Raw genomic sequence first — 27,799 nt, forward strand, 5'->3', positions numbered from 1 at the left:
AGCATGTTCATTGCAAAGTTAGCACACACACAAAAAACTGGAAATGATTTAAATGTCCATAAATAGGGGAATGGAAAATACAGTGTGTTATTTCCATGGGACAGGATACTCTACAGCAATTAAGATGAATGAATTTTATCTGTATGTACCAAACATGGCGAGATCTTCAAAAACACAATATGGAGTTTAAAAATCAAACTGAAGGATGATAAATTCATATATGTGTGTATATATATATATATATATATTTTTTTTTTTTTTTTTTTTTTTTTTTTGCGGTACGCGGGCCTCTCACTGTTGTGGCCTCTCCCGTTGCGGAGCACAGGCTCCGGACACACAGGCTCAGCGGCCATGGCTCACGGGCCCAGCCGCTCCGCGGCATGTGGGATCTTCCCAGACCGGGTCACGAACCCGCGTCCCCTGCATCGGCAGGCGGACTCTCAACCACTGCGCCACCAGGGAAGCCCTCCACTGTTGGCTTTTAAGAAGCAAGCTGCCATCAATTCCATGCCTCAAGAAAATGAATTCTACCAACAACCTATGAAGGAAATAAAACAAGACGATGGGATGGAGAAAAAAAGTGGGGAACCACTGAGGTACAGGGGTCAGGTGAGTCTCCGCCACAATACCAACGTCTTTGCTGAGATGAGGGGGAGCCAGCCCCATGAGGAGCCAGAGGTGGTGTGTGCAGGTGGAGGTAAATAGATCAGCAAGTGCAAAGGTCCTGAGGTTAGAATGACTCAAAGGACGATCATGAGCCAATAAAGGCACGAATGATGAAGGAATCACGGTCGACCAGTCAAAGTTTGGTGAATGTAAAAACTTCAAGAGCGTCATCCCCAGTGCACCCAGTTGGAGGCTCCAGGACAGAGCTGTCGAGCCTGGGTTCTGACCTCTCCTGTTTGCACGCTGGGGTCCCTCTGCCCCCTCACTTTTTCACCTGCAGCCTCTTGCTGAGAAGCTCACTGACTGGGAGGCAGAGTTTTGGCTCCCACAAAACCGGATGTTAAGATGAAGATTTGCAAACACGCATGCCTATGAGGGCCAGGCAGACTACATGACTAAACGTAAGACACTAGGGAACAACCTACAGGCGGTGAGAAAATATTTGCAAATGATGCAGCCAACAAGAGATTAATCTCCAAAACATACAAACAGCTCCTACAGCTCAACACCAAAAAAGCAAACAACCCAATCAAAAAAATGGGCAGAAGATCTAAATAGACACTTCTCCAAAGAAGACATACAGGTGGCCAAAAGGCACATGAAACAATGCTCAACATTGCTAATTATTAGAGAAATGCAAATCAAAGCTGCAGTGAGGTATCACCTCACACCGGTCAGAATAGCCATCATCAAAAAAAAAAAAAATCTACAAATAATAAATGCGGGAGAGGGTGTGGAGAAAAGGGAACCCTCCTACACTGTTGATGGGAATATACACGGGTGCAGCCACTATGGAAAACAGTATGGAGTTTTCCCCCCAAAATAAAAATAGAGTTGTCATATGACCCAGCAATCCCACTCCAGGGCATATATCCAGACAAAACTATAATTCGAAAAGATACACGCACCCCTTTGTTCACAGCAGCACTATTCACAATAGCCAAAACACGGAAACAACCTAAACGTCCATCAACACATGAATGGATGAAGTTGTGGTACATAAATACAACGGAATACTACTCAGCCATAAAAAAGAATGAAATAATGCCATTTGCAGCAAGCTGGATGGACCTAGAGATTATCATGCTAAGTGAAGTAAGTCAGACAGAGAAAGACAAATACCATACGATAGCACTTATAGGTGGAAACTAAAATATGACACAAATGAACTTATCTCAGAAACAGACTCACACACATAGAAAACAAAAGTATGGTTACCAAAGAGGAAAGGGGGGTGGTGGGAGGAGGGATAAATTAGGAGTTTGGGATTAGTAGATACAAACTACCATATATAAAATAGATAAACAACAAGGACCTACTGTAGAGCACAGGGAACCATACTCAATATTTTGTAATAACCTATAAGGGAAAAGAGTCTGAAAAAGAATGTGTGTGTGTATAATGAATCTCTGTGTTGTACACCTGAAACTAACACAATATTGTTAATCAACTGCACTTCAATTTTTTAAAAAAAACTAAAAAACAAAAAAAAATGGGAAAGAAGGACACTAGGGACAAGTGGGGACTGAGGCAGGCTGCAGAGCACAGGCACCGTCCACAGGCATAGCTGCTGCTAAGCCCCAGCCAGCCGCTGCCCTGCAAGAAGGCAGGCCCAATGTCTTCAGAGCTTCAGCTATTTTAAGAGAAGCCAAAATCCAGGTTTATATGTGAAATCTCCTGATATTTATTATTTGGATACTAAGCATCAAAACTTTCAACAATGTTGCGGCCAAATAAGATTCCTACATGGGCTGTCTGGCCCCGGGGCTGCTGATGGGTTTGCAAGGCATCCTGGAGAGACATCTCCAGGCCTCTCGGAGGACCAGCCTGGGACCACCAGCCTTATTTGGGAATGTTTCCCCAACGGCCTCCACAGGTAGACACCTGGCACCTAGCAGGTGCACAATGAATGTCTGTTGAAACAGTCAAGTTCCAGTGTTGGGACCTGTAGATGAGGCACCCCACCTCTGTCCCCCTCCCCACATCTCCCGGGACTCTGACTGAGGCCTGGAGACTTCAGGCTTGCCAGCTGTCACTCAGATGTAGTTTAGTGCTTTGTGGGAGCAAAGCCACGTGCCAGTATCCCTGAGCTCCCGGGATGTGGTCTGCGTGATGTAAAGCATTGCTCTCCAAGCTAGCTCACTGGACCAGCATCCTCAGCGTCACTGGGAAGCATGTTAGAGATACAGAATCTCAGGCCCCGTCCCAGACCCACTGAATTTGACCCAGCATCACAGGAAACCTCCAGAAAACCCTAGGTGACTCTCACGTCCACTACGGGCTGGGAGCATTGGGGCAAGCTGCTGTTTAGCACTTGGGCTCTGGAGTAAGGTTTGCTGGTTCAGATCCGGGTCCTTGGGGAAGTTGCCTGACTTCTCTGTGTGTCTCAGTTTCCTCGAGAGAAAAATGCTGTGCCTGGCACACAGCAAGCCCTCAGCGATGCCAGCCCTGGAAACGTGGTCCTGGCAGACAAGTGAAAGCGGGTGCAGGGGCCTCAGAAGAGGGTATGTCATCTCTGGCCAGTGAGAGCCTGAGCAGCTGTAGGCAAGCATTAGGAATTCGTGTGGCCTCTCGACAAATACCTATGTCTGGACCAAACACTGACAATAGGAGAAGGCCAGGCATTCTAGGAACGGGAGATTGCGGGTGCAGGAGAGCCTTGGGGATATGGGTTCGGAGTGTCAAATAGAGAATAGGCGAGGGCTGGGACCATATGACATCACACTGAGAGGGAGGGGGGCGACCATGGGAAAATGGGACCTAAAAGCTTTGCGGGGCGGGGTGTTGGAGGGAGGAGGGTACGCAGTGGGCAACCTGAGGGGTTTTGAGCAAAGGAGCGAGACGATCAGAATGACGCAATGAAAGAGGGGTTTTAAAATCCATCTGCCCCCCAGCCCGCATTTGCAGTCAGGAGATTATGTACGTGCACAGATCACAGAGAAAAGTCTAGAAGGGCATACACCTAAACGTGATTGTCTCCGAGTGGTGAGATCACTAGGATGTTTTATTGTCGTCTCCTCACTCATCTGTATTTTCTAATTTTTCTGCAAAGGACATGCATCACTTGCATAATTAAAAAAGCAATAAAAGCTGTAAATAATTAACATGCTCTCTCTTCAGGACTTAAACTGGATGGATGTGTTTTCAACTCAGTTATTTCGAATATTTGCTGGACGCCTGGCCTTAAAAAAGGCACCACTGAAAAACACATAGCCGGTAGGCTGATGGGGAAACACACTGAGTCCTTTAACCATGAAACTCCAGACCCCAGTTCCTATACAGGACTCTGTCTCTCTCTCCCTGGAACGCAGAGATGCCTTTTGAATCCCTTGTGAAGTTTTCCTCGGGGGTTTACTGAAATCGCAGTTTGCAGCTCCTGACACTGTGGGCACACGGGGAAATGACAGAGGTGGCCACACACCCTACCTTTTGGAGCGGTTCCTCAGCTGTTTCTGCTTGCTGCTCCCACGAGGCATCTTTGCCCTCCTACGAGGCCATCCTTTCTTCCGTTCCGGCTCAGACATCCACTCCTGGGATGGCATCCCTGGGGCTGTTGGGTCGGAGAGCTGAAAATACCAGGCACGCAGGCGTCATATTGCTCACAGCCCTCACGGTGGGAACAACACAGAAGGGTTCTCTCTCTGCAGACAGGATGCCTGTCTGGGGAAATCGGGCATCGAAATGCTGCATTGCCAAATGGTCTGAGCATTGCTGGGCGGAACCTTCTGGAATCCTGCCTGGGCTGGATCCACAGAAGAAAAAGCCCAGACCTTTGGTGATAACTGGAGGTCTAGGGAACACCGTGGCCGGCTCCTTTCCCTCCTCCAGGAATGCCCACACCCAGTACCTGATGGCCTTGTGGAGGAAGGAGGCTAAGCTGGGCCTTGGATTCACCCTCTCTCAGGCCCAGCACATTCTTTCTTAACCCCCCACTCTCGGGATAAAGGCAGTGTTACCATGAGAACAGCCTTCAAGCTCTGGGACACAGACCCTGTTGTTCCACATGATTAAGTTAAAACTGAGGCTGCAGGATCCTCTCCAGTCACCCTGGCCCAGGACATCCCAGAGCAGGACAACACCCTCAATTATACAATCCAGATGCATGGAGTCGCTCTCAAGATGGGACTACAGGGACTTCCCTGGCGGTCCAGCGGTTAAGACTCTGCGCTTCCAATGCAGGGGGTGCAGGTTTGAGTCCTGGTCGGGAAATAAGATCCCATATGCCGCGAGGCACGGCCCTCCCCCCCCCCCCCACAAAAAAGATGGGACTATAAATTTAATGACCAGTGAGAACTCTCTAGAGCACCCAGCTCCTTTCCCCTTTTGCCACTGCTTCCAGGAAACTCAGGGGTAAGTTAAATCTGACCATAGCAGCTATTTTCTCTGGAGTCCCTGGTATGATAACTATCTCCTTTTAAGAGTTTTTGTTTGGAGTCTATCTCTCAAAAAGGGTTTCTGATTTATAAGCTCTCCTGACCAGCGTTTCATTTTTACTGTTTGCCTCTGCTACCAGGAAACTCAGCATTAAGGTTTATGTCTAGCTATGAAAAATCTCACCCGGAGTCTTGGGTACAGTCATTCTGTCCTTTGAAACCTTTTCTCATGATGTTCTTTCGTTTTATTTTACATGTTGTGCCTTTTTTCTCTCCCTTGGGAGCAGGCTGAGAAGGTGTTATAATGGACAGCAGATGCTACACAGGACGGCTTCATACTTCCTCTCCATCGCTGTAAGTCCTGCCTGCCAAGCATCCTCCCTCAGCCCCCAGGGCCCTGGAACAAAGCTGGGTGTTACCTTCAGTGTCTGCGTCTGCCCTCCTCCTCCAGGGCTTATCCTGGTCCATCTTCCAGACACTGCCTTGCTCGCTGGCTGGGCGTCAGGACCCTCACCCGGGAGACTGCCAGCAGGGAAATGCAGCGCCAGGTGCACGGAAGTGTCCTTTTCCTTCTGCTCCAGCGGCAGAGGGAGGCTGCGGCTCAGGCAACACCATGTGAGCCGGGGCTCAGCCCTCAGCGAGGGGAAAGGCCCCTGGGCCCTGCAGCTCCCGGGGGTCTCCGCGGGCGCACACAAGGCCAACTCAGGCCAGCCCGGGGGTGGGAGGGCCGAGAGGGAGGGGCCGGGCTGGCGGGAGCAACCGGCACTGAGCCCCGCTAGTGGCCCTGAAGAAGGGCCCCACGGGGCACTCTCGAGAGGCCCCCCCAGCTCCCCAGTGGATTCCCAGGGATGGAGGACGCCCCCAGAGGGCCTGGCTCGCGCCCAAGTGCTGCTGCTGCAGGCTTGTTGGGTGTCATGGGTCCCACTCCTCCAAGAGTCACACGTTGGCGTGGACGGGAAGGAGACTGCCCCCCTGGGGACCCCAGCTGCTGGGGTGCCAGTGTCCAAGCCTCCTTTCTCCTCTCCCTGCACCCCCTTTCTCCTGTCACACGGCGTGGACCAGCTGGGGTCCTCCCCGAAGCTGTCTGCTCCACCAGGGGCCTGGCCTGAGGTTGGGCTGGGAAGCAGGGGGGCCTCCAGCCCTGACTCCATAAAGGATGCCCGTTCCTCAGGTCCCCCTCTCCTGCAGAGAAGGCCCCGGCCTTGGTCCGGCTTCTGGGGGATGGGCGACGGGCGACGGGTCTCTCCCTGGGGTAACCTGAGGAGGTACTGTGGGGGGAAGGCCATGTCCACTGGGGCAGCGAGGACGCCGGGGGCCCGAGGCTGCAAGGCCAGCTGGGAGGGACACCCGGGGGCTGCAGCTGTAGCACGCAGCCGAGGCTCTGTGTCCCGAGGCCCTGCCCACCTCAGGGTCCCAGCCCTGCCCCTCGCTGTGCAGTCGCCGCCTCCAGGCAGCCCCCCTGGCTTTTCCCCGGGGTCACTGTCCTGGTTCTGAGGGGGCGGGGAGGCAGCGTGCATGGGGCCCCCCGGGGTCTCTCCTCCTGCTCCCGGGGGCTCCTGGCAGCTTAGCGCCTCCACCTTCAGCTTCTTCCTCTCCGAGGGGAGCTTGACCTCTGTGGGCTGGGGTTCCCCGGAGCTCCCACCCGGCCGGCTCGGGACCACGTGGGCCTGCTGACAGGTCTCCTTGGCGTCCCCTCCGCCACCCCGGGTGCCACCTTCCAGCTTGGGGTCCGGCAGACCCCGCCTGGGAGCCTCTAAGTCACCTCCTTTGGGAGGACTGGGTGCTGGGAGCGGCTGACACCCCAGCTCCAGCCTCCCGTTTGGGGGAAGCAGAGGGCTCTTGCTGCCCAAGCAGAGGGGTCCTCTGCAGCTGAGGGCAGGGCGTGAGGCAGCCCTGTTCACACGGGGCTGGTCCCTGCCTCCGGCTCTGGCCACTGTCTCCCTCTGCTTGGGGGGCTCAGTCACCAAGAGGCCCTCACAGGCCGGTGGGCTTGCGCAAGGCGCTGGCCTGGCCTCCACGGCAGTGTCCTCGGGGCCCGGGGGCCTCCTCCCATCCTGGGAGGGGGCTGCACGCCCGCCACCCCCTGCATCCTGCTGGAGAAGACACTCCAGCTCGACCCCGCCGCCCGCTGTGACCTCCCTAGCCTTCTTGCCTCCGTGGTGGCCAGCTTTCGTTTTCTGGTAGATGCTCTTGAACGTGTCCTTCCCGTACACCTGCCACTTCTCCTGGGAGAACATCTTCAGCCTCCTCTGGCCGCGTTGCTTACCAGCCGCCTGGCCCTGGCCGGCCTGTCCCTCCCCCGCAGCCGGTCTCTTTCCATCCGGGTCCTCCGCCGGGGCCGAGGCGTCTCCCGTCGGGGGACACTGCAGGTCCTCCACCGCAGCCTGTCTGACCAGGGCCCGGGGGTGACTGCCAGGGACATCGGCCAATCGGGCGGGGGCAGGCCTGGGGCTCAGAGGCTTCTGCCTCCGGGACCAGGCGTCCCGGGGGTCCGGCAGCTCCGGCCACGTCCCCGTGCCCTCGACGAAGGGCAGCGAGTTGCTCCTGGTGACAGGCACACATTCGGTGCCGGTGGAGAGCTGCGTGGGGACCGAGTGGAAGAAGAGGGGCCGCGCCCTGTCTGGGGGCGCGCAGGTGGAGCGCGCGGCGCGGAGGGCGGCAAGCGTCCTCCTGGGCTCCGGTGGCCGCAGGTCGAAGTGGAAGGAGTCCTTGTAGGTGTAGGGCATGGGCAGGTCGATGCTGCCCTGCTTGGACAGGACCGTCTTGCGGGGCCGCACGTGGGCCAGCTGGGGGTCGTCCACCACGGCCTGGTTGTGAGAGATAAGCCTGGCGATGCGCTCCTCCAGCCGCCTCTTTTCCAGCTCCAGGCCGGCCGCCCGCTCCGCGCGCCCGGGCCCCGGGCCTCCCTCGCCCTCGGACTCGGCGCTGTGCTCCGACAGGCTGTGCAGGGGGCTGCCGGCGGCCGGTGGCTGCTCTGCGCTGTCCGAGCGGGACAGGTAGCCCGAGTCGGTGCTCTCGCACTTCCGCAGCCGACCCTCCGAGGGCTTGGCATCCCCGGGCTTCTCCACCTGCTGCTGCTGCAGCACGGAGCCCGGCCTGCTGGCCGTCGGGGACCGCTGCTCCGGCAGCTTCCTCCTCGGCTGCGAGCTGGCCAGTGGGAGCCCGGGGGCAGAGTCTCCAGGGGCCTCCCTGACATCGAACGTGGACCCTGGACAGGCAACAGTGTCCATCTTCAGGTCCAGGCTCTTGGCAACCGGGGACAGATGCGCCCTGGGCAGCAGGCAGTGCCCAGCAGACTGGGCACCCGGAGAAAGGGGTCTCTCTGATCGTGCCCCGTGGGTCCCGGAAGGCACTCCGGCCTTGTCCCCCTCCTCCGGGAGGCTGCCTCCCCCGCCGTCCGACTCCAAGGACAGCCTGGAGTTGTTGAGGTGTGTCTGGGTCCGTCTGTGCTTGTACAAGTTGCTCTGGGTCTTAAAGGCGATGCCGCAGGTGGCGCACGGGAAGGGCCTCTCACCCGTGTGGGAGCGGATGTGCTTCTCCAAAACGCTGGGCTTCAGGCAGTCCCGGCCACAGTGCGGGCACAGGTACTTGCCGGCGTTGCGCACCTTGCAGGGGCTGCCCAGCATGGGCCCCAGGCCCGGTGACAGGATGGGCAGAGCACCCACGAAGTTCACGGTGAGCGCTGGGGCCGCTGGCTTCCCCACCTGGGTGGGACCGGGCCCTTCAGGCTGCAGCAGGGGGCTGAGAATGAAGGGCACGCTGCCCCCGTCCACGCTGCCTGACACGAGGGGGGCACGTGGCTGGAGGCCCCCTGGAGGCACTGTGTGGTACAGTGGGATGGGCAAGGCCTTCAGGAACAGGGTGGGGGCCAGGCCCTGCTCTGGGGGCAGGATGATGGGGCCCAGGGTCAGGTGAGGCGAGGCCTGCCCACCTGGGGCCCCTGGGGGGCCAGAAGCAGGAGCTGGCTGGTCCCTGGCAGGCAAGGCAGGGCAGGTGACTTCCGGCACCTCCATCCCACATCGTCTGGGTGGCCCTGGATGCCGGGCAACCTGTGAGCAACAACCGAGCTTTACTATGGGTAACTCTCTTCTCTCATCATACAGTAAACTCTTCCCTACCCCCCATCAGGCATTTCGTCACCTCCACTGAAGCCACAACAATCCCCCAAGAAAAATACCCCTATCCCCATATAAGGAAAGGGGAAACTGAGGCTCAGAGAGTGGAAGTGACTCGTCATGCAGCTAACATGTGGCAAAGCAGGTTCAGACCTGGGTCTGTCTCAATCCTATCTCATTTAATATGCCCAAAGGGAATTCTCTTTTTTTTTTTTTTTTACATCTTTATGGGAGTATAATTGCTTTACAATGTTTGCTGTACAACAAAGTGAATCAGCTCTATGTTTACATATGTCATCATATCCCCTCCCTCTTGAGCCTCCCTCCCACCCTCCCTATCCCACCCCTCTAGGTCATCACAAAACACTGAGCTGATCTCCCTGCGCTATGCAGCAGCTTCCCACTAGCCATCCATTTTACATTTGGTAGTGTATATATGTCAGTGCCACTCTCTCACTTCTTCCCAGCTTCCCCTTCCCCCTCCAACCGTGTCCTCAAGTCCGTTCTCTACATCTGCGTCTTTATTCCTGCCCTGCCACTAAGTTCATCAGTACCGTTTTTTTTTTAGATTCCATATATATGTGTTAGCATACAGTATTTGTTTTTCTTTCTGACTTACTTCACTCTGCATGACAGACTCTAGGTCCATCCACCTCACTACAAATAACTCAGTTTCGTTCCTTTTTATGGCTGAGTAATATTTCAAAGGGAATCCTTTTTTGGAGGGGGAAGTTATCTTTTTTTTTAACATCTTTATTGTAGTATAATTGCTTTACAATGGTGTGTTAGTTTCTGCTCTATAACAAAGTGAATCAGTTATACATATACATATGTTCCCATATCTCTTCCCTCTTGCATCTCCCTCCCTCCCACCCTCCCTATCCCACCCCTCTAGGTGGTCACAAAGCACCGAGCTGATCTCCTGTGCTATGCGGCTGCTTCTCAAAGGGAATTCTTGATTCTTCCCCTGCACACGGGTACATGGCAGGCTTGTCACCATTGTCTCCCAACACCCAGCACAGTGCCCTGTGCAGAGGAGACACTCAGAAAATGTGCTGACTTCATGAAAAAGAAAAATCGTGTAGCTCGGCAAGGTCCTCAAAGTCCACAGTGATCCCATGAGCTGGGGCAAGTCCCTTTCCTCAGATGGGACTCAGTTTCCAGGTCTGTAAAATGGGCACCTCCCTAGGGCCCTTCCCACTCTGGAGTTCTGAGTCTCCGCTACTGGATTAGGACAATAAGGAAGAAAACTGACCTGAGGGGACACTTACTAGATTGAGCAAATGAAAACACAAGATTCCTAGATAAATTTGAATTTCAGATAAACAATGCATACTTTTTTTTTTTTTTTTTTTTTTTTAGCGATACACGGGCCTCTCACTGTTGTGGCCTCTCCCGTTGCGGAGCACAGGCTCCAGACGCGCAGGCTCAGCGGCCATGGCTCACGGGCCCAGCCGCTCCGCGGCATGTGGGATCTTCCCGGACTGGGGCACGAACCCGTGTCCCCTGCATCAACAGGCAGACTCTCAACCACTGCGCCACCAGGGAAGCCCTGTATACTTCTTTAGTATATGTATGTCCCAATTCTTGTATGGGTCTTGCTTACACTAGAAAATTATGCATTATTTACCTGGAATCAAAATGTAACTGAGGGGACTTCCCTGGTGGCACAGTGGTTAAGAATCTGCCTGCCAATGCAGGGGACACAGGTTCAATCCCTGGTCCAGGAAGATCCCATATGCACAGAGCAACTAAGCCCGTGCACCACAACTACTGAGCCTGTGCTCTAGAGCCCACGAGCCGCAACTACTGAGCCTGTGCTCTAGAGCCCACGAGCCACAACTACTGAGCCCGCATGCTACAACTACTGAGGCCCGTGCACCTAGAGCCTGTGCTCTGCAACAAGAGAAGCTGCTGCAATGAGAAACCCATGCAAAGCAATGAAGAGTAGCCCCCAGTTGCCACAACTAGAGAAAGCCCACGTGCAGCAACGAAGACCCAATGCAGCCATAAATAAATAAATAAATAAAATTTAAAAAAATGTAACTGGGCATCCTGTATTTTATCTGGCCACCCCAGCAGGAAAAAAGCACTTCTTTAGCTTCAAGATCAGGCTTGGGTCTCTGCTCAAAGGTGGGGCTTCCAGAGCCCCTCCAAACCCAACAGAGACACAGCTGGTTCCCTCTCAGCCAGGGGTAACAGCTGGGCAAATGCTAGGCGAGGGAGCAAGAGAGACCCAGCCATGCTCTTCCAACTGTGGGAGGGAAAGCCAGATGCAATGAGAAAATGTAAACAGGCCCATGGCTACAGAATTGGGGGGCCTCCAGACCCTACACCCTCAGGTGCCCATCTCCCAGGAGCTCCATTGGTTGAGTTCCACTTCAACCAATCCCCAGCTTAGCTCCTCAAGAAAAACAAATCCAAATTCCAGCCTTAGCAGCAAGACTGTTCAATCAGGGAAAGGTAGAAGTCATGGCAGCTCATACCAGCTCACACTGGCTCACAAGAGCTGATTGTTAACTTTTCAGAAATTTTGCTTGTTATTTTAGTTGTTAAATGTGGCCATAATTAAAAGTTAAATTATATAGACTTACAATTCGATAAATTATATTAAAAACAAAGTTACTACAACTGAATATTCACATGCAAAAGAATGAAGTTGAATCCCTACCTCACACCACATACCAAAATTGACTCAAAATTGATCAAAAACCTAAATGTAAGAGCTAAAACTACAAAACTCTTAGAAGAAAACATCGGGGTAAATCATGACCTTGGATTTGACATTGGATTCTTAGATATGACACCAAAAGCAAAATCAATTAAAAGAAAAAGATAAATTGGACTTCTTCAAAATAAAAAATAACTTTTGTGCATCAAAGTACACTATCAAGAAAGGGAAAAGACAACTCACAAAATGGGAGAAAATATTTGCAAATTGTATACATGATAAATCCAGAATATATAAAGAACGCTTCTAACTCAATAACAAAGAGACAAGCAACTCAATTTAAAAATGAGCAAAGGACTTGAATAGACATTTCTCCAAGGCAGATATACAAAGGCCAAAAACACATGTAAAGATGTTCAGTATTATTAGTCATTAGGAAATGTAAATCAAAACCACAGTATGACTTCACATCAACTAGCATATTAATAATAAACTGAAAATAACCAATATTGGTAAGGATATGGAGAAATTTGAACACTTAACCACTGCTAGTGAGAATGTAAAATGATGCAGCCACTGTGGAAAACAGTTTGGCTGTTCCTGAAAAAGTTAAACACAGAACTACCACATGACCCAGAAATTCTGCATCTATGTATATACCCAAAAGAATTGAAAATAGGTATTCAAATAAAAACGTGTACATAAATGTTGATAACTGCACAATGCAACAGAGCCAAAAGATGGAAACAACCCAGATGTCCATCAACTGATGAATGGATAAACAAATTGCAGTCTATCTGTACAATGAGATGTTATTTAGCATAAAAAGGAATGACGTATTTGTACAGGCTACATCATGGACGAGCCTTGGCCTTGGAAACATGATGCTGAGTGAAAGAAGCCAGTCTCAGAAGGGCACACTGTATGATTCCTTTCACATGAAAAACCCAGGAGAGGAAAATTCATACACACAGAAAACAGATGACAGTGGTTGCCAGGGGTGGAGAGGGAGAGGGAGGCGTGCATGCCTAACTGGGAATAGAGCTTCCTTTACGAAAGGAAGTGATGAAAATGTTCTGGAACCACATGCAGTCAGTAGTTGCACAACATTGTAATGTACTAAATGCCACAGAATTGTACGCTTTAAAATAGTTAAAACGGTGACTTTCATGTTATGTGAATTTTATGTCAGTAGTAGAAAAGGAACTCACCAAGCTCATCACTTACTAATTATTTTATTACATCTCAGCATGATCAATGCTCTGGACGTTACTCACGTGGATTGCGTCGGGATGGTGGAAATACTATGTAACAGAGTGGCACTCCACATCTCCACCTCCTGCCAATTTTAGGTCCAGTAACGTCACGTTCATAGCTTGCGATTGGCCGTGGTGGGACTATTTACACCACAGAAATTGGCAAATGCTACAGTCAGTCCTTTTTTTCTTTTTTATCCCAAGACCATCATTCCCATTCTCTATTCCTCATAAACCTGTCCACATTAGAGATCTCACAGATTTGAGACCTTATAATTTTTTAAGGAAAGATTGACAGACAGAAATCCCTAGAGATGGGTAGGAGCTATTAGAATTCCTAAGCACTGATGTGAATGGAAGACAAGGCTTCCCTCAAGCTGAGAAAGTTCGAGATGCTTCCCAGGGGAACCATCAGACCCGCCTTCCTGTCCCTGCTCACCAGGCTTGCTGGTGGACACCCCCGAGACCCAGCTCCCAGGTCACTTGGGCACAGCTCCTGGAAGGATCAGATGAAATAACGTGTGAGAAAACACCGAGGGTGGCGTCAGGCACGGAGGAAGTGCTTGGCTCAGTTGAGTTTCCAGTGATACGCCATAATATTTTGAACTATTAACTAGCGAATCCTCCCCACCCCACCTTCCCTCCTACCCCTTGTCTTTTCCCCATCAGTCAATGCAGCTGGCTCCCTTCAGTGCCTCCAGGAAAGGATGCCGTTCACAGGTGCAATTCCCAAGAAAGAAGGTCATTATAAGGATTCTAGTTGGGAGGTGATCTCAGGCAATGCTAGCAGGGGAGTGGGAAAGCTGGGGTGAAGGACGCTTTAAAGAGTGTGTCATCAAGCCAGTCCCCACCGATGGCAGCTGGAGCTTACCAAACTCGTCTGGGGACCAAGAGATCACATAGAACACGTTACCCCACAGGGGACTGAGGGAGCAATGGTGTGCTGGCATGTCCAGCTGGTCAAAGGGACACACCCAGCGGGCTCTGTGGCCCCAGAAATTCTCATGCCCAGCAATGCTGCCTGCAGCTTGTTCCAAAATGGTAAAATGCAGAGGGGGATTGATGGGCGGGGCCTCCACTGAACTTGCTGTGGCAGAAACTGAGTAAAGACTTGTGAATTCCAAAGCCTAAACCCTAAGGGGAATCTGAGGAAGACCAGCCAGTTTTCCCCATCCTCGGGTTGGGAGGAGGTGGGAGGGAAGAAAGTCGGAGGGGGGCGACGAGACCTTCCAGCTTTGGCTTCAGAGGGGACTTGGGTAGAGAGAAGACCTGGGACCCCCATTCCTCGGGGCACTCGGGAGAGACCCCGCCCCCCGGACAGAATAGCAACATCCCTAAGCCCGAGTCCAGGCGGGAGGGAGGGAGGAAGCCCCCAGGGTTCTGTGCCCAGAGCCGGTGCAGCTCAGGATGAATCCCAGAGCACCCAAGAGGGGGCTGAGCGTGACTGAGAAAATGGGTCACACCAAGGGTAATGCTGCAGGAGGGGTGACTCAGCGTGGAGCTTGGGGAACTGGGGGCTGAGCACCACCTGTACCCCGAAATAAGCCCATCCTCAGGGGAGAGAGAAAAGAAGCCCAGAACTGACTGCCTCGGGGTGGGAGGAGCGGGGGCTTCAAAATAGAAATTCCAGAAAAAGAGCGTTACATTTCTGACACACCTGCCACGATGATTATTTTGCTCTCTCTGCAGCCTGTTCCGTGATCCCAGCAAAATCGATGCCTTTTAGCAGCAGCTGATCGCTGACTGGGAGGCTGCAAGCCCACCAGCACCTTCCTGGGGGATACGGCACTTTTCCTGGGAAAACCTCAAAGGGCTGCCACTGATGATTCTCACTCTGAACCAGGGAGGTGGCAAGTTGTCTCATCCCCATCGAGCAGGGGGGAAAGTGAGGGCGGGCGCACCAGGGAAGCCTCTGGGAGGACCACCTGCTCGGCGAGACCCACTGCCAAGCGCTGTCCCCGCGCCCGGTCGCCATCCCGAGGGTCCACCCTGCAGATAGCCCGTCGGACCCCTCACTTCCTCCCTCTGCCACGCGTGGGCTCCCCACTCCCCGACACCCCCCCAAAACTATGTTCTTCTGAGAGAGTGTGCCACCCCATGGGGAGGGAAAGTGACTATTTCCAAAGCCCCCTTTCTTCAAAGCAACCCACGAGGGGGCCTGGGCAAAAAGAGAACATGGGAATGCCACAAATAAGTTTTAAAAACTCGTGTTTTGGGCCCTGAGAGAGAAGACTATGGAGAATGGATTAAACGTATTCAGCAGATCGAACTTTCCAGAAAGAACGTGGTTGCTGAGACTGTTGTTCCAGTTGCAAGTTTCCCAAACTTCAGTCTGTCCTGCGCGCCTGTCAGCCGCCGTGCCGCATGCGGGGCCACTTGCTTCCTCCCCACCCCTGGGTACCTGGCCTAGCATTACGTTGAAAGGGAACTATGTGCATAAGGATGTGAGTGTACTTAGCGCCACTGAACTGCACTTAAAAAGGGTTGAAATGGGGCTTCCCTGGTGGCACAGTGGTTGCGAGTCCGCCTGCCGATGCAGGGGACGCGGGTTCGTGCCCCGGTCTGGGAAGACCCCACATGCCACGTTGTGGCTGGGCCCGTGAGCCGTGGCCACTGAGCCTGCGCGTCCGGAGCCTGTGCTCCGCCACGGGAGAGGCCACAATAGTGAGAGGCCCGCGTACCGCAAAAAAAAAAAAAAAAAAAAAGGTTGAAATGATCAATTTTATGTTATGCATATTTTACAATTTTTAAAAATTAAAAAGGGGGGGCTATATCATTACCCAATTATCCAAAAACTTATTTTCATACAAAAGCCTGCAAACCTGTTTATATCAGCTTTATTCATAATTGTTAAAACTTAGAAGCAGCCAAGATGTCCTTCAGTAGATGGGTGAATAAATAAACCATGGTGAACTTCCCTGGTGGCGCAGTGGTAGGGAATCCATCTGCCAGTGCAGGGGACACAGGTTCTAGCCCTGGTCTGGGAAGATCCTACATGCCGTGGAGCAACTAAGCTCATGTGCCACAACTACTGAGCCTGCGAACCACAACTACTGAGCCTGCGTGCCACAACTACTGAGCCCGTGCTCCACAACTACTGAGCCCGTGTGCCACAACTACTGAGCCTGTGCACCACAACGAAGAGTAGCCCCTGCTCGCCGCAACTAGAGAAAGCCTGCGCTCAGCAACAAAGACCCAAAGCAGCCAAAAATAAATAAATGAATAAATAAATTTATAAAAAATTTTAAAAAAACATGGTGCATCCAGACAGTGGAAAAACATGGTGCATCCAGACAGTGCATTAAAAAGAAATGAGTTTAATTAAAATTTAATTTTAATGACTTAAAAGACTTGGGCTATCAAGTCATGAAAAAACATGGAAGACACTTAAATGCATATTATTAAGTGAAAGAAGCCAATCTGAAAAGACTGCATACTGTATGATTCCAACTATATAACGTTCTGGAAAAGCCAAAACTATGGAAACAGAAAGAGCAGTAGTTTCCAGGGCTCATCAATTATAACAAAAGTACCACACTAAGAAAAGGGAACCCTCCTACACTGTTGGTAGGAATGTATATTGGTGCAACCACTATGGAAAACAGTGTGGAGGTTCCTTAAAAAACTAAAAACACAGTTACCATGTGATCCAGCAATCCCATTCCTGGGCATATATCCAGGAAAGACAAAAGCTCTAATTCGAAAAGATACATGCACCCCAATGTTAATAGCAGCATTATTTACAATAGCCAAGACATGGAAGCAACCTAAATGTCCACCAACAGATGAATGGATAAGGAAGATGTGGCACATATATACAATGGAATATTGCTTAGCCATAAAAAAGGAACGAAATAATGCCATTTGCAGCAACATGGATGGACCTAAAGATTATCATATTAAGTGAAGTAAGTCAGAAAGAGAGAGACAAATACCATATGATATCACCTATATGTGGACTCTAAAAAAGAATACACATGAATCTATATACAAAACAAAAAGACTCACAGACACAGAAAACAAACTTATGGTTACCAAAGGGGAAAGGAGGTGGGGGAGGGATAAATTAGGAGTTTAGGATTAACAGATACAAAGTACTATATACAAAATAGATAATCAACAAGGACCTACTGTAGAGCACAGGGAAATGTTTTCAATATCTTGTAACAACCTGTAATGGAAAATAATATATGTATATATCTATGAATCACTTTGCTGTACACCTAAAACTCACACAATATTGTAAAACAATTATACTTCAATTTAAAAAAAAGTGCCACACTAAATGTAAGATATTAATAACAGAGGAGACTGTATGAGGGGTGTAGGTAAGTGGTATATGGGAACTCTCTGTACTCTCCCCTCAGTTCTCTATAAACCTAAACCACTCTAAAAATTGTCTGTTAATCTTTAAAATTAAAAAAATCAAAACAATTAACTTTTTTTTTAAAAAAAGACATATGTGAAAAGACGTTTACTCTCACTGGCCAAGAAGTGCAAAGTATATACCAAATGCCATGTGTTGCCTCTCAGTTAAAAGAAAAAACCCAACAAATAAATACTTGTATTAACTGGAGGGGAAACGAGAGGAGGGCTGTGTCATTACCAAAAAAAAGGGAGATTCCAATTTTTTCTAAGAATGATGAAAATAAATGTATAATGATTAATCTTTTAAGCTGTGTATCTGTCATACAAACTAGCACAGCTGAGCGGTGTGGTCCCATACTTTGGGGAAACATGCCTCTAATTGAAGATCTTGACCTGAGATACCTTCAGGCTAGACCCTCCAGACAGACCCCATCTTCCTCCCTCTGCCCTGCGTCCCCAGGGTGTAGCCTCCTGTCCTGTGGTGTCTACACCCACAGGTCAGAGTGAGGAGGGAAGAGAGTCAGGCCAGGGCTGGTTCCAAGGCTGCTCTGTCCCTCTACTCAAGGCCACATTTTTGCCAGGCGACATGCCCCAGTCCCAGTTATGGTTCCCACCGTCCCCGGTCCCTGGGGTAACACCGCCGCCCTCCCCCCCGCCAGCCCTCACGCCCCCCCCATTATACTCGCCCCACTTGTGCATCCCACTCGCATGTGCATCAGGCCTGCCAGGCTGCAAAGTGAAACTACAACTTAAATTACGTGCATGGGTGAATTTTCCCAGAAAGCGAGAGCATCTCTGACTTCTGTCGGATTCTCAAGGGTCTGGAAGGGTCCCTGAGAGGGGGACTACCTAGTTCGGGGCATCACCTCCCTGAAAGCAGCCCCAGGACCTGACAGGCCCAAACACACATTGGTCCCCACCACTACTTCACCCAAATTCATTCCGCTTGATTTGCTTGAACCAAGTGAGATAAGGGAACAGGCCAGAGTTTACAAACAAAAACACGCCATGCAGAAGGCTTGCGCGAGTGAATGCAGAAGAGCATCCCGGGCGATGGCCTAACTTTCACACACAAATTACGGGATTTCCCTGTAGACGGTCGATAGGTTTAGGATGTTTGGAGGGAAGAGGCTGAAGTCAGGGCAGCTCTGGCAGGTGGGAGGCAGGGGGGGCTATGCCTCTGATCTGCTGTCCCTGGGGCTGGGGACGCCTCGGTTGAAGACGGAAACCCCCTCCAGGTTCACCTTCCAGTTTGACCACTTACCCCCGTGTGGCTTCTGCAAGTTCTTTTAACTTCAGATTCTCATTTGTAAAGTGGGGGTGAGGGGTGGGATCAAGGAGGATTAAACGGACACCATCTACAAGCACTTGTCACAGCACCTGAAAAGTGTTCATATGCTTCCCTTTTTTCCTTTTCTAAGTTAATCAGTTTCACCTTGGTCAGCCCGAGGCAATTATCTGCCCGAAGAGAAACCGAGAATTTTTACAGGTTCAGAGCAGACGTGGCCGAGCCGCACATAATGCCTACCACGTGCCATGGGTCACCATGCCGAAGGCTCAACATACACAAGTCATCTAACCCACACAGCGACCCCTTCACATAGGCGCTGTTACTGTTCCAACAAGGGGAAGCAGGCGCTGAGAGCTGGAGAGAGATGCTCAGGGTCAAGTTGTCGGGGAGGTATATCCCTTCCTAAAGAAGGAAGAGAGACACAAAGAACAAGGGAAGATTCAGCTGCCAGCGTGCAAAGTAGGACTTCCGGGCAGACCGAAATCTTGAGAGCAGATATTATTGTTGAGAGTGAAACGTTTCTCAAAATCGCCTTCTCTCTTTGCTTAAGGCTTCAGGCTCCAAGGCAAGACGTGTGTCGGGACTTCTCCTGCACAACAGAGTAGATGCCCCCTCGTAACAGGGCCACAGCAGAGCTACAGGAGTAGCTGCTCAGAGGTGGAAGGAGGCTGTGATGTAAGGGAAGTGTAGTGGGTTGAATCGTGTCCCACAAAAGCATAGGTCTATGTCCTAATCCCTACTCCCTGTGAATGTGACCTTATTTGCAGTTAGGGTCTTTGCAGAGGTCATTAAATTAAGGATCTCAAGAAGAGATCATACCAGATTTAGGGTGGGTTTTAAATCCAACGACCAATGTCCTTATAAGAAGAGAGAGGACACAGACGTACAAGAGAGACGGCCATGCAAAGACCCATGTGACCACGGAGGCTGAGATTGGAGGGATGCGGCCACAAGCCAAGGAACACCTGGAGCCACAGAAGCTGGAGAATGCAGGAAGCATCCTTCCCTGGAGCCTTCAGAGGAGCATAGCTCTGCCTACACTGTGATTTGGGACTTAGAGCCTCCAAAAATGTGAGGGAGTCCATTTCTGTTGTTTTAGCCTCCCAGTTTGTGGGACTTTGTTACAGCATCCACACGACACTAATAGAGGAAATGAAAGAAAATGCTGCTATTTTCATAGTCTTGAGAGATGATGATGAGGGGACCCGCCAGAGGAGGAAGGCAAACAGGAAGGTCAGGTTTCAACCGAGAAAGGAGAAGGTGTAAGTCAGGGCAACACCAAGACTGTCCCCCACATCCACCTTGAAGCGCTGTAAGGAGATGGCTGGAGCAAGGCCAGGTCCTGCACAGAGAGACCCCCTCGGGCTGAGCTGTCCTGAACCCCGACAGGTCCTCCAGTGGCCTGTGGGGTCTGGCTTGGAGCTCGCAGAGTGCTGGGAAGGGACACCCAGAAGGAGGAATAGCTCTGTAACGAGAGCCCCCGAGAGGACCCAGTGGACCGCCAGATGCCATCTTGAAGACATGGGGGTGGGGAGGGGGTAATCAATTTGTTGCCTGCTTCAGTAGTTCATTCCTTTGGTTGCTGAGTAGTATTCCCGAGTGTGTGTGTGTGTGTGTGCGCGTGTGTGTGCGTGCGTGTGTGTGTGTGTGCGCGCGCGTGCGCGCCGCAGTTTATTTATTCACTTCCCTCCATGCTGGGTGGTGTCTGATGAGGCTGCAGGGAGCGCCAGCATGTTCACCGCCCCTCAGCAGCAGTGAGGCCACTCCTGTCCACGGGGTCAGTGTAAGCCACGTGGGGAGCAAAAACCAGGCCTCCTATTTCCCCTGGAGACACCAGTGATGGCTGAGTGGGCAACCTGGACTTCCATCCACCCTATGCCCCTGCTGAGCAGCGTCAAAGGAAGCCAACACAAACAGAAGGTTTAATCCATCCAGACTCTCATAACATAGTAACCAAAGTGTTCAAGTTTCAATCAAAACTCACTTGGGGGGCTTCCCTGGTGGCGCAGTGGTTGAGAGTCCGCCTGCCGATGCAGGGGACGCGGGTTTGTGCCCCGGTCCCAGAAGATCCCACATGCCGTGGAGCGGCTGGGCCCGTGAGCCATGGCCGCTGAGCCTGCGCGTCTGGAGCCTGTGCTCCGCAACGGGAGAGGCCACAGCAGTGAGAGGCCCGCATACCGCAAAAAAAAAAAAAAAAAAAAAAAACCTCACTTGGGACTTCCCTGGCGATCCAGTGGTTAAGACTCCGAGCTTCCACTGCAGGGGGCGTGGGTTCAATCCCTGGTCGGGGAACTAAGATCTTGCAGCACGGCCAAAAAAAAAAAAGAAGAACAAACAACTCACTTCTCACACCAGGAAGATGTCAAACTGAATGAAAAAAGATAATTCATAGATACCAACACCAAGATGCAAGAGGTGTTGGGATCATCTGACCAAGATTTTAGAGCAGCCGTCATAAAATTGTCTCCATGAATACTTACAAATATGCTTGAAACAAATAAAAATAGTCTCAGCGAAGAAATCAAAAGTAAAAGAACCAAATGGAAATTTTAGAAATGAAAACACTACAACCAAAATTCTAAAAACTCAGTGGATGCACTCAACAGCAGGATGGAAGGGACAGGAAAAAGAACCCATGAACTTGAAAACAGAACAATAGAAATTTCCCAGTGTGAACAACAGAGAGAAAGTAGGCTGAAAAAAGATGAGCAGAGCCTCAGGGACCTGTGAGATTAACAAAAGGTATAACATTCACATCATCTGGGTCCTGGAAGGAGAGGAGAAAAAGGACTGCGATAAAACAATACTCAAAAAAACATGGCTGAAAAATTTGGCAAAAGACATAAACCCATGGAATCAGTACACTAGTGAACCCCAAATAGGATAAACCCAAAGAAATCCTCACCAAAACACATCATAGTCAAACTTCTGAACTCTTAAGACAAAGAAAAAATTCTTCAAAGCAGTGAAAGAGAAAAGACACCCTTCCTATAGGAAAAACAAATCCTAATGCCAGCAGGTTTCCCATCCAAAACTTGGGACCAGAAAGAAGTAGCACAACATTTTTCAAGGGCTTAAAGAAAAGACCTGTCAACTGCAAATTCTATATCCAACAAAAAGATTCTTCTTGAATGAAGGGGAAATCAAGGCATTCTCAAATTAAAAAACAAAACAAAACAATAAAATTTGTCACCAGCAGGAATGGCTAAAGGAAGTTCTCTACATAGAAAGGAAATAATAAAAGAAGGGGGAATCTCCCTGGCTGTCCAATGGTTAGGATTCTACACTTTCACTGCCGAGGATGCAGGTTCAATCCCTGGTCGGGGAACTAAGATCCCACAAGCCACGAGGTGCAGCCCAAAATTTTTTTTAAATAAAAAATAAAATAAGAAGTCATCATAAATTAATGGTGTAATCCACTGTTGTAAAAAATAATAACAGAAGGACACTTGGAACCTCAAGAAGGAAAAAGAATGATGGAAAGAGTAAAAATATAGGTAAATACAATATTTCCTTTTGAATTTTCTAAATGATGTTTGATGGTTCAAACAAAAACACTGTCTAATGTATTTAGAGAAATATTTAAGACAGTTTTAAGTGGGAGAAGGTAAGAGAGGTAGTTTTTACATTTCACTTCAGCTGGCGGTAAAGCAGTGACGCCCATAGACTAGGATGAGTTATGAATCTATAATGTAAAACATAAAACAACCACATAATGAATACGAGGATATCCAACAGAGCCTGCCCACCACAGGCCACGGATGTGATCTCTCTGCAGCCGTAGAGCCTCGGGTTGGAGAGGATACAGCTGCAGCTTCCTTGACAGTGAAACTAGGGCCCTGCGCAGCCAAGGCACATCCCGTCTGTGGCTGGGGGCCCACATGGACTGGTCGCTCCCTCTGCAAGCCCAACCTCCCTCCACGCAGCCCATGAGCTTGGAAGGCTTCCGTCCCCACTGGCATCCGGACTCCCAATGCATGCCCACGTCCCCTGCTGTCCATTGCCTGCCTCCTACCCCCACTCCAGAGGGCTGCCCATTCTGTGCCCAGCGATTCCAGACCAGCTCCAGTCTGGCTAACCCAGCCACCCTCTCTGCTATTCGGTGACTAAACCACAGCTTCTCCAATGAAGTCTGAACCCCTTCTGAGTTTGCCTTTCTTGGGCCGTCTCTCTCAATCCTAGGGACCATACAGAATGTTCTTGTCTTATAGTTACTCTTTTATCATGGTTAATCAGTCTTACCCTAAACTTTCCCAGTGTAACCGGCTATGTGATTTCTATCTCCTGATTAGATACAAATACTACAGAATTAGTAATTAGATCGGTGAATGTGGGATCTGGGGACTGATTCAGCCATACCCTCGGACTTGAGTGTGACGCTGAGATCCTTGCCAATGAGAAATGGGATGCTGGCCACCCATGACGTGTAGTGGCATTGCAATTAATCAAGCCATCACCCGTGGTTTATTGCGATAAAGTGCCGATGGGAGTGCGTGCCTTGGGAACACAAGCTGCATGGCAGTAATAATGACAATCAGGGATGTGGTGTGAGATGAATTTTTTTTGAGGGCCCTTGAGCACTTAGAGAGAAAATGACAAACCCAGGTCCATTAACTCCCACCTCAAGTCATGATCTGAGAATCAGACAGCTTCCAGGACAGCCCTGAAAGGATTTCTTATTTCTTATAGCCACAGGGCTGACACGGCTGAAAATCAAACACAAAATTTAATGGTGCAAGTCGCTGCATTTAAATGGGTTGAATTCATGGTCTCACCAAGTTTCTCAGGTGAAAATGAGGGCATTAACCGTCTAAGAATGAGATCCTGAAACTTGGAATAAGGACACTTATCAGATCTGGAGAAACCGACAGCGTTGACCTCCAGGTCATTCTGAGCTTCTCTGACCAGCAGGGGCTCAGCAGTGGCTTTTCCTCCAGGGTTCAGGAAGACCAGTCTTCCTCAGCTCAAAAACCCCGTGATACCCTCACTTGGGGTAGATGCTTTGAAAGGGGATGCTCCCTCTTCTCAGAACCCACCACAAGCCCCCCACTTTTGCCGTTAGACCCGTAACTAGAGCCAAGTGTCAGCCTGATTCAGGGGACAGGTACAGGCTCTGACTCAAGAGGGAATAGCTTATACACCAAAAGAGCCGTAGGTCCTCAATAAGATATATCACCAGGGAATGCATGTGCGGGAATGGCTTCTAAGGGTGTTATACCAGAAAGGGCAGAAAAGAACACCAGCCATCGGGCCACAGTTATTGATAGGGGTGCTTATTAGACAGTCTCAATTCAATGTATTAGTTGAGCAACGGGATGTGGTTTTCACAGCTTACTTGGTTGATTAACAGAAACCTGGACCCCATAGTGACCTAGATTTAATGAGGTTAACATGCCAGCGGTTCTCTGGCCTGATGTGGAGGTGAGAATTCAAAGGCTCAGATAACTAGGAAGGCTGGCCTGGATGTACCACGTGTAACATTCAGACCCACCCACCAACTCCCCAACTACAATTCTCAAGAAGACCCAGAAGGCCCTCTCCTCCCTAGGGCATTGAGAAATACTTTAGTGAGGGACACCCGCATCCCTGAAAACCTCTGTGGTTGCTCTTTTTTCAGGCCAAGTATGACTAAGGGCTGCCAGCCTTGAGATGGGCTCCCTGATTTCTGTGGGAATCCTGGGAGAGCAGAGGCCAAGAGGCAACACTTAATTGTCAAAGGGAAAGTGGGCACATCGAGCACAGGGCAATAGGAAGGTGCCAGGGGTCAGAATTCTTTGGGTCACAGAGATCTTTAGCAGTAGCTAATTGACCATGGTGTCCCTAGGGGTAAAGTAAGAGGTCACCCCACTAGGACATGGCTCGCTCGACATAACAAGAAACTCTACGTGGCCACTAGCAAACCAACTTGAGTCACCCAAAAAAAATCACAGCCCTTCACCCAGTTTTCAGACCTAAATCAGTTCATAGACCCAGAGGCCCCCGATTGAAGGGAAGCCCAGATCCCCTTGATAAAGGTCCCTGTACTATTGCCACAAAGACACACTGTCAATCTTCCTACAGCCTTCCCCAAAGGGACCTATGTGACTGTGATCTGGGGAAAAAAGTAAATACTCAAACCTTCCAGGGATTACTAGATACTCCAAGAGGTACCCAGAGCAGCTGAGGTTCTGCCCTAAGGGCAAGGGAAGGAGAAAGTCATAGACATGAACTAGAATCTGTGTCCACTTCCAGAGGCACAAGGCTGGGAGGGCTTCGTGTGCGATGCTACGCACGTTCCAGGAATGAGTTATTGACACACACCAGTTATTCTCTACCTCCCTCTCCTTCTTCGTATGTTTAAACGTCTACATGAGTTATTGGGGGTTAATTTTACACCTTAGTCTTGAGAGAACAGAAGAGTCAGTGAGTCATAGACTAGATGTGAGGGACCATTAATAGAGCTCATGGTGGATCCAATGACTGGGGCTTCTCATGGTGAAGAAGAGAGAACGTCTTCATTCGTGAGGAGAGATGTATCTGGCTGGTGGAAACACACAGTTGTTTTGTTGTTTTCAGGAAGTTCCAGTGCGTATAAAAGGCTACATGGAGAAGCTGAGCAGCCAGAGAGATAGACTGTGTCAGTTATTAGTTTATTGCCTCTCGGCTCCAAATGCACCTTCAACATATGCTGTATAATGAACAATGCAATTCAGTTATGCTTTTCACCTTCAGAGTGGACACAATGCTCAGTTCTCCCCATAGAGGATGTGGGAAGGACACTTTGGGAGGGAGAGGCTTCCTGCAATTCCCAGCAGAAGCCAGGGAGATGGTCAGTGGGATGGGTGTGAGGATGTATACACCAGTCCTACCCCTACCAACGGCCCCAACATACTCCCTGTGCAACCTGGTGGCCTCAGCCTGGCGCTGCCCTGTCTGCCTCCCCCCACACACACATAGAAACCAAAGGTCTTACCTAGACTTCACGGAGCCTGTCTATGGCCCAGAGGGTCCACATGGCTGTGAAGCTCCTTCTGCAGCCCCGTGCAGCCGGCACACAGCCCACCATTGGTCACGTGTCCACAGAGGGGCACTCCACAACCCAGACATGCGGCCCATGCATTCCAAAGGCCTTTGTCCCCACTTCTGTCCAGAGTCCCAATGCACACACATGTCTCCTGTGGTCAATGACACGCCTTCTGACCTCCAGGCACTCCAGAACATTCCCTGTTGTTTGCCCAGCAACCTCCAGTCTGGCTAAACCAGCCAACTCTTCTGCTATCTGGCGGCCAAATCCCAGCTTCTCCAATCAGGTGTGACTGTCTTCCAAGTCTGCCCTTCCTCTTAATCCTAGAATACCATGGAGGGTTCTCTCATGTTCTACAGTCACTCTTTAGAGTTAATAGTTCTTATTTTAAATTTCTCTTGTTGAACCTACTACATAGCTTCCGATTCCTGACTGGACCCAGATCGCTACACCAACATAGCTCATATCTCATAAAACAAACCTCAGCAAAGGTAAAGAATTGAAATCATACAGAGAGCGTTCTCTGACCATAACAGAATCAAACTGGAAATCAATAACAGAAAAATAACAGAAAAATCTTCAAACACTTGGAAACTGAAGAGCAAACTACTAAATAACCCACAGGTCAAAGAGGAAGTGTCAAGGAGCCCAGAAATACAGAGAATGAATGAAAATGATACTGGAACATCTCAGAATCTGTGGGACGCAGCTAAGGCTCTGCTGAGAGGGAATTTATAGCATGAAATGCTTGTTCTAGAAAAGACCGTCTCAAATCAATAATCCAAGCTCCTACCTCCATAACCTAGTAAAAGAAAAGCATAGTATACCCAAAGTAAGCAGAAGGAAGGAAATAATAAAGAAAAGGAAAGAAATCAATTAAATTGGAACAGAAAAATAATACAGTCAGTGAAAGAAAAAAAGAGTGTTCTTTAATAATACCAATAAAATTGATCTTTATGCAACCTATTATATGGAAAATGGACAAACAAGGTCCTAGTGTATAGTACAGGGAACTATATTCAGTAACCTATAATAAAACATAATGGAAAAGAATATGAAAAAGAATATATATATGTATAACTGAATCACTTCTGTACAGCAGAAATTAACAAAACATTGTAAATCAAGTATACTTCAATAAAATAAATTTTTTTAAATAAATAGACTTCCGGGAAGATGGCGGAAGAGTAAGACGCGGAGATCACCCTCCTCCCCACAGATACACCAGAAATACATCTACACGTGGAACAACTCCTACAGAACACCTACTGAACGCTGGCAAAAGACCTCAGACCTCCCAAAAGGCAAGAAACTCCCCACGTGTCTGGGTAGGGCAAAAGAAAAAACAGAGACAAAAGGATAGGGGCGGGACCTGCACCAGTGGGAGGGAGCTGTGAAGGAGGAAAAGTTTCCACACACTAGGAGCCCCTTCGTGGGCGGAGACTGCGGGTGGCGGAGGGGGGAGCTTCGGGGCCGCGGAGGAGAGCACAGCAACAGGGGTGCGGAGGGAAAAGCGGGGAGATTACCGCACAGAGGATCGGTGCCGACCAGCACTCACCAGGCGGAGAGGCTTGTCTGCTCCCCCGCCGGGGCGGGCAGGGGCTGCGAGCTGAGGCTCGGGCTTCGGTCGGAGCGCAGGGAGAGGACTGGGGTTGGCGGCGTGAACACAGCCTGCAGGGGGTTAGTGCACCACGGCTGGCCGGGAGGGAGTCCGGGGAAAAGTCTGGAGCTGCCGAAGAGGCAAGAGACTTTTTCTTCCCTCTTTGTTTCCTGGTGCGCGAGGAGAGGGGATTAAGAGCGCCGCTTAAAGGAGCTCCAGAGACGGGCCAAGCCGCGGCTAAAAGCGCGGACCCCAGAGACGGGCATGAGACGCTAAGGCTGCTGCTGCCGCCACAAGAAGCCTGTGTGCGAGCACAGGTCACTGTTCACACCCCCCTTCCGGGGAGCCTGTGCAGCCCGCCACCGCCAGGGTCCCGTGACCCAGGGACTACTTACCCGGGAGAACGCACGGCGCGCCTCAAGCTGGTGCAACGTCACGCCGGCGCAACGTCAGGCC

At 50.3% G+C, this 27,799-nt stretch overlaps 1 protein-coding gene across 1 annotated transcript in view; it reads right to left on the reverse strand.

Moving 5' to 3' along the window:
* ZNF831 (zinc finger protein 831) overlaps positions 1-27,799 on the reverse strand; it is a 111,992-nt gene that overhangs the window by 71,599 nt on the left and 12,594 nt on the right. Inside the window, exons 2-3 of the mRNA XM_060033321.1 lie at positions 5,459-9,088; positions 4,093-4,232 (exon numbers count right to left, since the gene is read on the reverse strand). Of these exons, the coding sequence (XP_059889304.1) occupies positions 4,093-4,232; positions 5,459-9,052 (3,734 nt within the window). The 5' untranslated portion in view covers positions 9,053-9,088. The remainder of the gene's footprint in view (positions 1-4,092; positions 4,233-5,458; positions 9,089-27,799) is intronic.

Source organism: Delphinus delphis, chromosome 15 (assembly GCF_949987515.2).
Source record: "Delphinus delphis chromosome 15, mDelDel1.2, whole genome shotgun sequence".
NCBI lineage: Eukaryota > Metazoa > Chordata > Mammalia > Artiodactyla > Delphinidae > Delphinus > Delphinus delphis.